Source organism: Amblyomma mixtum, chromosome 8, assembly GCF_055824585.1.
Source record: "Amblyomma mixtum isolate Tamu chromosome 8, ASM5582458v1, whole genome shotgun sequence".
In the NCBI taxonomy this organism is placed as follows: domain Eukaryota; kingdom Metazoa; phylum Arthropoda; class Arachnida; order Ixodida; family Ixodidae; genus Amblyomma; species Amblyomma mixtum.
Window position 1 is genome coordinate 124,411,788 of NC_143019.1, and position 12,319 is coordinate 124,424,106.

Sequence of the window (12,319 nt, forward strand, 5' to 3'; positions counted from 1 at the left end):
GGAGTTTTACCTTATCTCCACATCTTTTACGCTATCATTGTCCATGTCTTCCTGTTTGAAATATATGTACACTACTACTCACTGTGTTTTCCACTCACAGTGAGCTTAACTCGCGCACGGCACAAAAATTCTAGCCGTCCCGATGTCCACTACTCGCAGATCATATCAGCTGTCTTATGTTTTCTACTAAAGCACATTTGTGACCTCAGCGAAAGAAAGCGTCTAGACTTTTTGCTTCCCTCAGCGCTTTTATTTTCACAAATATTTAGCCCAATGCGCTTCACAGGCAGTTGCATCGTCCTCTACATCGGCTTTCCAATGCCATTTAGTAGAGAGAAAAGCAAGTCATGGCCAGCCCGAACATGTCGAATTCATTTGGCAAATGAAATGTCTTCAGGGAGCTTTATTGGCGCGACGTGTAAACATGTAACTTCTAGCCCCACGCTGCACTGCTAGTCGCATGTTGACCACCCCACAGCGAAAGCCCTCCTTCTTCGCTTCGTGTTCCTCATTCGTTTTTTAAATTCTTTTGTCGCCAGTACTTAACGATAGTAACTATAAAAAAAAGGCATTACATTTACACACTTAACTGCCCAGATATACTATGAATATGCGTGATGTGTTTTAAATCTTCACTTGCTTAATTTTCTATACAGGTAAGTTATGTCCTCATATTGGAGTCAGAAGTACTTTGTATGAATGTACACATCGCACGCCTTTGGTGGCACAGAATACACTTCGTGCTAGCTAGCTCGCTTCGGCTCTCTGCTTTTTTCAGCAGCTGATGACTCCCACTCCATGACATCTTGCGAGGCATAAGCACCGAAGTACAGGGAGACCAGCAGAGGAATCAGCGGCATGGGAAAACCTGATGACGAAAAGACAAAAACAAGAGGCTCTTTAGAAAACGCTGCGTTCTAAAAATTTCGAGCCATCAAGCTCAGTTATTACTTGTATCAGCAAAGCTGTCACAATGTAAGAGAGTGAGAGACCGAAGAGAGGACAGGAAAGTCTACAGGTATTATGACAACAAAATATGTGGTACCGGATATGTTCACATAATGAACACACTTTTTCCCAAAACATTCTATGAGAATAAGTGGCACACATTGACATACTCTTCTCACGGATCTCAAAGATAACGCTCAGACAGATTGAAAGAACATTGCAAGCGTGGCATCCAGAAAAGGACATTTATAATACACGCTAAACAAGAGACGCTGCAACACAAAGCCTGTCAACAAAACCAGTGCTGCACGAAATGCCTACGTACAACTAAGCAAACCACAGTAAAACAAAATTAAAAAAATGTGAGAAAAGCGTTCAGGTTTTTTCCTTCGATTCGAGATTCGAGATTGTGGTCGGTTTCTGGCGCATTTTGAGGCTATGGCGCAATTAGCAATCGCTGCAGATGAAGCGGCTGCTGTAGCACATTTCTTGTTGAGCGCGCCGAGCCCTCCAGCTTTTCCTCTCATTCAAAAAAAAAGTTCATTTCTCTCTGTCTTTGTTGACCGCGCTGCCCCAAGTTACTCCTGACGTTACATGCCTCGCTTTGCTCCCCTCCGACTTTGAAGGAAGTGAAGACTGCCCTGAATGCAATGAAACGGGGATCAGCGCCTGGCGCAGATGGTCTGCCGGTCGAATTTTACTTGACGTTCTGGGAAATCATAGGTCCATCTTTAGCATCTGTTCTATAGTGTTTTGATAGCTGCGATGTTCCTGGCAATTACCAGACTGGAAGAATTATTCTTCTGTGAGGTTGTGAGGCCGTTGCGTCGGAACGCAGTCGCCCTGCACTTTTTCCGCTCATGGGGCGCCTTCATGGGGTCTCTTAAGCTTCCTTTCAGAAGAGATGCTTTTGCTTGGAGAGGTAGGGTACCATCGGCAGCGGTCCTGCCCTTCCGTGATCGTTTCGGACGGGCGCGTAAGGGACGTTTTGCGACCGGCCTGATTCGTGCATCCAGGTCGCAATTACCGTGTATTATTGATTATTACGATTTTTTGATGTCAATCACTGTATATGTATTCATTCCTACTATGCACTGCATATACTTTCATGCTTATCACTGCTGTCTTCATTGGGCTTTTTGTATATAATTTTTATGACTAGCGACTAGCATGTAAATAGCGACATATTCTGTGTTTTACTGGTGTGATGTTTTCGTGTTCTCAGGCCTCATGTGTAAACTGTTTAATGTTCTGTACTTTCGTGGTTCTTGCGTCTCGTTACTGCTCTTTCCCTTTGTGAATGTCAAATAAATTTTTTCAACCACACAGTGTTTTTGGTCTCCGCCCACCGTGGTGGATCAAATGCACCGGTGTGCTTTCACTCTTTCCCGTTAACTGGAGAGAGTAAACGGCCGGAGTGAGAGCCGCTGGTTAATTGTGAGCAAACGAACGGCGCAGTAACTCTCGCTTCACGGTGGACACCTCAACCTAAAAAGCGTTACGGGTAATGCATAATGCGTAACGCGTTACGACTGCCGTTGTACCCCCTAAATGCCTTGCACAAAGCCAATGCAGCTTTCGCTCTATTAAGGAAGTGTGTGCTAATTTTAATAAAAGCGCCAAAAATCAATCGCCAGCAAGAAAACAAGCATCGACGGAAGGCTTTCTCTTGACGTACACAACAATTTAGGAACACAAGTGATGCTCACATTAAGCCTTGCTCACCCAAGCTTTCTCGTTCAGTATACAAACTTTCTTTTTTAAGAAATTAAAACGTATCTTACCCAGGATGGCTCTTTTGAAGAATATTGTGGTTATCTCCATGTTGGTGAGGTAGAACATGCAGGCGAATATGGTGAGCAGGTAGTGGGGTGATCCAATGACGGCCTTGAGAAATCTGGCCAAGCCGGGGTTCAGATACTTGACCTACGAGAATGAGCGATTTGTTAAGGCAATGGCATGTAGGATAACAACACAGGATGCTCAATTAATCGGTGATGCTTCGATAAGCATGTAAATTAGAACGGACCAGTGGGGACATCAACAAGAAGTGTTAGTGACATTGTTGAGAAAAATCTCAAGTGAGGTTCTAGAAACAGCCTAGCGAAAAATAAAGTTTGCGCCGCTAGCAAGGTGTTAGATGTAAGCGAACTTTCGAAACAGCAGTGAGTATGAATGTGAACGACATAGGAAAATGTTATTGAAAATTGTAGTCGATCGATGAGCATTTAGGGGCACCCAAAGCAATGAATCACAGCTTGAGGATGTCCATCGAAGAAGATGCATAAAAGGAATTTGGTTCTCATTATTGAGGCGGTAACTAGTGTTTATTTTGAAACTTAGTTTGAGGCCAAAAACTGCACAGTTGTGGGGCCGTGGTTCTGGAAAAAGTGTTACAGGCATTGCCAAGAAATGTTACTCAAAGACAGAAAAGCTGGAAATAAAGGAATGAAGCGTCTGAACGGCGGCCTATTGCATTATTGGGTATCAAGGCGATAAACAGGTAACGGAAGGTGAAATAGAGATATTAAATAGGGTTCACAAATCGGCACGGATAGTAAGAATGTGGCTGGATGAGGAGTGGGATATTAAGCCTATTGAGGAAGACTGTTGTTCTTGATATTCTTAACCGTGCCCATGAGAGTAATGACAGTGATAAAGACGAAATATTTAGTCGAAGTTTAAAAATTGATCACTCCTCCGAGAACTTTTGTGTATGGCGGCAGAATCCGCGCACTACTTGAAGACAAACAACGCAGGCTAAAAACAAAAAAGGACAAATAATCCAAGACGAAGCCCGTGGTTGACTATCCCCGTGCTGTTCTTATTTGTGCTCCAGTCGCCAAGACACGTACCAACACGCCCGAGTGGCCACATTAGACAGATGTTAAAATAGCTTCGATAGCAGCTCGCTGCCTGCTTTTTTGTGCCTTTCCATACTTCCCTGCCTACTAGAAAGGTTTCAGTGCGTGCCACCGATGTGGAGCTGAGACGGTGTCAAAGGCAAGCAGAAGAAGTAGGTACAAAGCCCTTCACTGCGAAATTGAGTGAGAACCCGTCTTGTACAGTTGCCCGGTAGGCTGTCGCCTATGTTTGCGCTGCAGGTGGTAACCGTCTTCATATATTTCTGCTAATAAAACAAATACAGCTGCTGCTGCTACTACTATACTACTACTACTACTACTACTACTACTACTACTACTACTACTACTACTACTACTACTAATACTACTACTACTACTACTGCTACCAATACCACCACTACTACTACTACTACTACTACTATTACTACAACTACTATAATGCCAATACTACGACGACCACCACCAATGCTACTAGTACTGCTATCACGACCACCACCACTATTACTAATGTCATTACCACCACGACCACCACCACCACCACCACTACTACTACTACGACCGCGACCACGGCCGCCACCACTAATACTGCTACTGCTACTACTACTGCTACTACGACCACCGCCACCACTACTACTACAACTGCTGCTGCTGCTACTACTACTACAACTACTGCTAGTACTGCTATTACGACCAACAGTACTACTACTGCTACTATGACCGTGACCATCACTACTACTGCCACTGCTACTGATACTACTACCACCACCACCACCACTGCTACTGGTACTACTACTACTACGACCACCACCACTACTACTACTACTACTACTACTACTACTACTACTACTACTACTACTACTACTACTACTACTACTACTACTACTACTACTACTACTACTACTACGACGACGACGACGAACGCCACCACTACTACTACTACTGCTACTACGACCGCGGCCTTCAATACGAAGTTCAGGGAGAACCCGTTTTGTACAGCTGCCCAGTAGGCTGTCGACTGTATTCGCGCTGCAGGTGGTAACCGTCTTCCTAGATTTCTTGTGATAAAACAAACACAGGTGCTGCTGCTGCTGCAACTACTACTACTACCACCACCACCATGACCACGACGACCACCACCACTACTGCCACTGCTACTACTACCACCACTACTACTAATACTGCTACTACGACCCCTACTACTAGTACTACTATTGCTACTACGATCGCTACTCCTACTACGACTGGTACTACGACCAAGTGCTACGACCACCACCACCACTACTACTACTACTACTACTACTGCTAGTGCTACTACGACGACCACCACCACTACTACTACTACTGCTACTACTACCACCACTACTACTACTACTACTGCTCCTACTGCCACCATTAGCCGCTGCGGTGGCTTAGTGGTTGTGGCGCTCGGCTGCTGACCCGAAAGACGCGAGTTCAATCCCGGCCGTGGCGCTCGGATTTCTATGGAGGCTAAATTCCAGACCCCTAGTGTACTGTACGATGTCAGTGCACGTTAAAAAACCCCAAGTGGTTGAAATTTCCGGAGCCCTTCACTAAGGCGTCCCTCATAACCTGAGTTGCTTTGGGACGTTAAAGTCTCATAAACCAATCATAAAGCAACCTACTACCATCATTACTACAGTACTACGAACACCACCGCCACTACTACTACGACCACCATCACTACTACTACAACGACTGCTACTATGATAACTGCGCGATTTTCTTAAAACAAAAAAGGCGTGGAGTGCCAAGCTGAAATGGCATTTCGAGTCGCTCTGGCTGGTTGGCTACATCTTCGCCGGCAGTAACATGCCCACAGTGTAAGTAGTAGATCAAGAACCATTTCTTAGATCGAAACTTTTGAGCACGGGCTCGAATACCTTAATGGATCCCAACAACCTTAGAAAAAAAATATTCGAAAGGACCACAGCATTCATTGAGACTAAATAGCACAGGCGCTGACTCGTCCATCACATGCGACCGCTGATGGGTGGGATGTTTTGTTACCAAAACAGAATGGCTTACGTAAGCAATGTCTTTTGCAGTTTCACGTCAAATTAATGCGGCGAAATCGGCTGTAGAAGACGTTACACTCTCGGAAGAAAATGTCAGCCATTGATTTATATACATTCATTCCTTAACGCACTGGCATTACAAGTGTACTCTTTTGGAATGTTTCCACAAGCACCAGCTTACGTACATCAAATCTCTTGCAGCAGTCGAGTCTTTTGATTTGTTCTAGCACCACCTCGAGTGCGATGCCAGCGAAGCTCAGCGCCGCCCAAAAAGTGACGGCGGTGGTCATGCTGTGCCAGACCCAGACGCATCCGAAAGACATAGCGATTGCCATCAACCTCCGCATGGCAGTCCTCTCTGCCCCCACGACGGGCAGGTAGACGTACCTGCGAAGATTGAGCAATTTTGAACTGACGAACATGCCAAAGGAGAAACTGTGGTCAAATAAAAATCTCCATTTCAAAATAGCAAAGCTAATGAAGGCATATTCAAGAAAAATTTGCGCAGAATGACACAAGACGGAGGGAGAAACACGTACACATACACGAGCGCAAAGGCATTCCTATCATCATGGGTAGAAGCGTGGGTAGCACGTGGGTAGAAGCGACGACTGCAGGGTAGAACGAAGAGAAACGTTTACCCAGCTAGGGTAGCGAGAAAGAATAGCGAATAAAATATTGGAAGGCAGGTTGGTAAGGCAGAGGGGATATATCGTTGTCTACGTTGAAGAGGGAAGAAGCGCTTGAATGGAGAAGTGAAGAGAGTAAGGCAATGTATAAAATACGGGCGCATGAAGCATCCTGTGTTATTACAACCATTAAGAGAGAGGGTGTATGATCAAGGCAGAGACGTCCCGCCAAGCGGAGAACTCTCAAGTCACTCGAGCTTAACGAGTAGAGCTTGGGGTAGGCTCCATACGCTGAAGAGTTCGAACCTGCATTTATGCAGCTCCTGTCCGGAACTCCAAATATTTTACACGGGGTGTATTTACTGTTCAACTCCCTGTAGTGTGCACATGCGCACTCCTGCTGCTTTTTGGAACAGCCAGGCCTCCGCAGACCCCCCCCCCCCCCCCTCCATTCTCCCTCAATCTTTAATTTATGTTATCTGATACCATTCACTCACTCTGTGGTCGATTCAGGACGTGTAGTTCACAATAGACGCATAATTAAAGCTGAGTATAAATTTCTAACTTGAATAGTAACGACAGCTGTTCAATAATTTTTCATGACTACCACTTCTCATTACGAGACTATAGCTGCGACACTAGCAGAATGCTTTCGGACTGGAAAGCGAGCACGAAGATGAAAAAGAAAAACATTACAAGCCGGAAAGGTTCTGTTCAGAAAGCGCAATCTTTTTATCACCTGCCAAAAATATTTCATTCCTTCACTGACTACTAAGGTCTGTAATTTTACTGCCACTATTGAATTAAAGCAAACAGACAACATACTTTTTGATCCACAGGTGAAGGCCATGGTCGAAATACCTGAAAAAGAGTACGATTGACCGTTACTTTGTCGCCGTGATTGTGCGTTCGCAGATGTTAGAAATGTCGAACTGAATTCAAGAACACAGAACTGAACATATGTACAGCGTGTTCCAGTTGTCCTGTACCAAGCTCTAATACTTGACAACTTGCTCTACAGACATTCGACTGGTGGCTGCTTATAGGCAGATGTTCTGAGCAGGTAAGCACATTTTTAAGAGATCCTAGCTTGCTAGTGACCCTAAATAAATTAGCTAATTTTACAGTCACAAAATATAGAGCAAATCTATTGATCTAAATTTTTAAAACGAGTTGAGAATTATCGATTTCAGTTGCTTTCTTGCACGTGACTTAAGATAGGTTTGTTTTTGCGACCTTGAATATAAGCCCACAAAATATAAGAACTGTTAGGTGAGCAAACACCTTGTTCCGTGCTTGTTCCGTTGGAACAAACCGATTAGACAGCCGAAACGAATGTAAGGCCCCTGGCCACAGTGACGGTTCAGAGATCAGCATGGGCGCTTCGCTTTGCTGGAATTATGATGCTGCAGCGTAGGCGCCACCTTGCTTGAGTGGATGAAATTATTTATGATGTGCCCTGCTACGGCACCGGTGTTGATGCGCACCTCGAACTGCATAGTGATCACAACAAATTGATTGGTTTGATTTATGGGGTTTAATGTCCCAAAGCGACTAAGGCTATGAGGGACGCCGTAGGGCTCCGGAAATAAAGACCGCTTGGGGTTCTTTAATGTGCACTGGCATCACACAGCACACGGGCCTCTAGCATTTTTCCTCCATTGAAATTCGACCACCGCGTCCGGGATGGAACCCGTGTCCCACGGGTCAGCAGCCGAGCGTCATAACCACTGAGCCACCGCGGCGGCTCTCAACAAAATGAGGCGCCTGCGCTCATCGCTCATTCATTGCGGCTTCGTATAATCGTGCTTGTTCCGTGGGTGCACGTTTCAGGCTTGTAGCATCCCGATGCGGGAGCGCCTAGCTCCGTTACAAGTTTAAACTTTGCGGAATTAATTTATGCTCGAAAAACGAAACTATACGCGAAAGTTATTTGTAAGAAAACGATTCAGATCGATATTTCATAATTTTCTCTACAAATTTCATATTGAAAAAATTCTACTGGATTTAAAAATTAAAAACTTAGCTGAGTTATATTAATTAATTACCAAGTCAGCGGCAACTACAATCACGGTGTCGTGAACAAGAGAACTGCGGTATAGTGTGACCTTCTTACAGAACCTTGTCATTTCTTAAAAGCCTGGATTATGTCAGGTGAAACATTCTATATATAATCAGCAGTCAGGGAAAGCACTTGCTGCAGTCAAAGCTGAATAAACACGCAAAAGATGGCAACTAGATTGCTCGCCGGACCCTTAGTGCCTGAATGTTTACGCTGGTGCCTCTGTATCTAAATTGTAGACCGCCATTAAAACGGCAGGAGTGGACGCCTTGAGTGCAATAACGTTTCATGAGACCTCTGCGTAAGCACGTGCGTGGATTTTAGGGCTTTTAATTTACTGTGGCTGAAACAATATCGCTAGAATGTCGTGCATGGGCAGTGCACCGGCGAGTGTAAAGCACCGTGGTATAATTCAGTGACAATACAATTTATGCTTCGAAGCATGCCGTTACGTTTTGGCTGTGCCAGATTTTGTAAAGGCACTCCTGAACGATTTCACTACTGCCGCCGTTTCTATTAAATTTCTGCGCCATAATTGAATTGTGTTTGAAATGGTTGCAAGTTGATTTAATTGTTGACTTGTGGGGACCTTGCCCGCTCGTCCCCTGTGGTTTGCTTTCCCGCCATGCGCTTTCCCCAGTTAGTTACCTTAACTCAGCGCTGGTGAAACCATTGGAATTGGTTCTAGTAATATTTCGTAAACTTACGAGGGAGGGCGCTAGCGTCGCAGAGACACGAGCGTCACGGAGTGCTTGATGCTCGAGCGCGCGGGGGGAGAGCTCTCTCCCAAGCAGCACGGGTAATCGTACCAATATTGCAAATGAACGGTTTCACTCTGACCCCTTGTATGACCGGCCTTTACGAATACGTTTCCTGTATTGGGCCGATTAGCTGTGCCCCTTGGGTTCTTCGGCTGGGGATAGTCGTGTACGGGCGTGTCGGCGCGGCTCTCCGCTCTTCGTCAGCGGGGCGAAGCCTCGTGGGGAGGAATGTTCTCCCGCATCTCGTCTCACCCGCCCGCGGAGTATCCCCTATAGCATGGGCGAACAGTTACTCATAACCCTGCTGGTGAGTTCGATCACCTCGATCCCTTAGCGTATTTCGTTGCTAGCTGGTATTATTGTTGTTGTAGCAATAACTGCCTTGTCTGTGTCAGCCAGAGTGTCGTTCCTTTGTTCCCGCAGAGCAAGGCCCGCCGTGGTCGGCGTGCCCTCGCGTGCGCGATCACGGGTTGGGGTGTGGGCGGTTTTGAAATGTGTCAGCCGTGCTTAAACGGGGAAAACGTATTTCCCTTCCCAGTTAAAACCCCACCTGCTATATGCCTGTGGCATATCGTAATGCGGTTTCCGTCTTGCAGCTTTGATCTTTACGCTAGCTTTAGTTCGTGTTCATTATTTTAGATTTTATACTCTCGGGTATCGATTTTATTTCTATTTAAACTGCTGCGCCTCATGTTTCAGGCACCGGATGGAAAGCGCGAGCCATTGCTTTCCCGACTAAACAGGGGAACTTCTCTCATTCGGGGGCTTTTGTAGAGAGCGAGAAGGTACTGAAAGTGTAAGAGCATCTCTCTCTATCGTTCCTGAATTTTCTAGCAGCTCGATACGTTGTAAGAGCCGTATGTCGCGCTCGCTTGTTTCGTGTGCAGCATCGGCCCTGTTTTTCAGTTTCAGTATCAGTTTCAGTTTATTTCCCACAACAAGTACAGGGCATTAACGAGGTGTGGCGAGGGTGACGGGATAAAAGCTGCGTCAAGGGCAGCTTGACTGGCCCCGTCTCCCCGGACAACATGGCAGCAAGCACGGCAGTTCAGAAGTACATAAAATATATATGATGGGAAGAATAACAAGGAACAAATGGAAAAAAAACATACGAACAAGATAAGTGCAAAAACAGTGAATGAGTGCATTAGTTAAAAAATACAATCAAATCTTACAGTACAGGTTAGTTAATAATGTCGAATAATTTTTTCTTGGTTAGAACCCGCAGCTGCTCTTCCGTTAGCTTATATTTGTTAAGTGTACTAGGCAGCCTGTTTCGAAGCATCTGGAGACCGTAGCTAGTACGTGATCGCGGAACGTGCCAATGTTCATGGTGGCGGCTGGAGCGAGATGACATGTTAATCTGCAAGTTTGCAACGGCTCGTAATGTTGTTATATTTTTATGGATTTCAGATTTCAAAGATGCCATCAACTGCGCTCATAAAGCGTGGAAATTTTAGTAATCTTGTATTTAAGGAATAGGTCGGAAGTGTGGGCATTATATGGAGAGTTTGAAATGGCTCTAACTGCATTTTTTTTGTAATGTAACTAATCTATTTAGTGATTTCTTGGTGCCAGTACCCCAAACAAGATGACAATATAAGATATGAGGTGCAAAAAGCGTGTTATAGAGCATTAGTTTTTGGGGACAGGTAAAAAATGTACTTTTCTCAATATACCTAATGCTTTGCACAGTTTAGTTTGTATGTTTTCGGCGTGAAAATCCCGGCGCTATTCCTAGCTTTGCGGCGCTGGTTACTTCAGCGGGTTGTTCCTCCATGGGTTAGTGATGACGTGCAGGAATAACTGCGATAGCATTTGTTTTTGTGCTCGCAACCTTCGAAACGGTGAACAGTACAGCGAGACGCTTAGGGACTGCGATAGCACCGCTGCCTGCGTACGCTTTCCTGCTCCCGCGCCTGCATAATACAGTCCTCCGTTACCACAGAGGCAAGGAAGCCATAGTACCCGCCCACTACGGCAAGATTCTGACTAAAGGGGAGTCTGGCGCTATCGTCTGTATTGCGTGGCCAACGGGAGAGCTGCGAGCTTTCAGCACCGTGTTTCGAGCGAGTGTCTCGAGGTGATCGAACGGCCGATACAGAGTTTCGGCTTGCTGGTTTTGTTGAAATATTTCTACTTGGTATTTTGGAAACCAGTTTTTTGTACCGGAGTAATGAATGCGATGTGATTTTCAACTGAAAAATTTCAAAACACACCCGTAGTTGGCCTTTAAATGAGATATCTCTTCTATATAGCCATAGCGCTAAGAGCTCGACTCTATACAGTTCTCCTGACCTGCTCACAGTTTCTTCGTGACAAATTTAGAGATTTGTCAAATATAGGAAAAACACAAATTCTTTCTTCAAATATAGCGAAACACTAGACGACATGGTGATGTGCTCAGTATTCTTCAGAGTCTTTGAAACGTATGCACCCTCGCAATGCAGAAATTTTCACATATTTGAAAAGGCCTGTACGTTTTGTTTCGTTTTGCCAATCATGAATACGCGAGTGAATTTTCCGTTCTGGCATATCAGAGAAGACGGTGTTCATCTCCGCGCAGGTTATATTTTCTTCTACAAATTCGACAGTTTCTTGTTGTAGATCCCCCTTATTCTTGTAGAAGCTCTACTACAGATTCCGAGTTCTTATTCACCATGTTTATTTTTCCCTATCTTCTTGGTAGATTCTTCTGTAACTAAAGCATACTACTTTTTCTTGCTCTCGCGATTTCAAAAGCGTCAGAAATTTTTTCGATGAGCTCGCGCAGAGGCCGTATACTCATACGACAGTGGGTAGTACATTCACTCTGTAAATCATTTTAGGCTTCCTTTCTCCGCCTCCTGCGAGCAAGTTCAGCGGCTATCCGTCATACCTTTCGCTTTCTGTCCAATTGTATCAGGTATGGCGCCTCACATAGCGCCCTGATTTTGCGATCGATTGGTACAATGTTGTGTCCCCTTATTGCTTTTGTGTGTGTGCGCCCCCTCCTAACGACCACTCGCATTCCCCTCCT

General features: G+C 45.1%; 1 protein-coding gene across 1 annotated transcript in view; it reads right to left on the minus strand.

Moving 5' to 3' along the window:
• Nucleotides 1-316: 316 nt before the first annotated feature.
• Nucleotides 317-12,319, minus strand: part of LOC149334217 (protein-cysteine N-palmitoyltransferase Rasp-like) — a 47,462-nt gene continuing 35,459 nt past the window's right edge. Inside the window, exons 9-12 of the mRNA XM_089555089.1 lie at nt 7,303-7,338; nt 6,034-6,235; nt 2,733-2,874; nt 317-868 (exon numbers count right to left, since the gene is read on the minus strand). Of these exons, the coding sequence (XP_089411215.1) occupies nt 744-868; nt 2,733-2,874; nt 6,034-6,235; nt 7,303-7,338 (505 nt within the window). The 3' untranslated portion in view covers nt 317-743. The remainder of the gene's footprint in view (nt 869-2,732; nt 2,875-6,033; nt 6,236-7,302; nt 7,339-12,319) is intronic.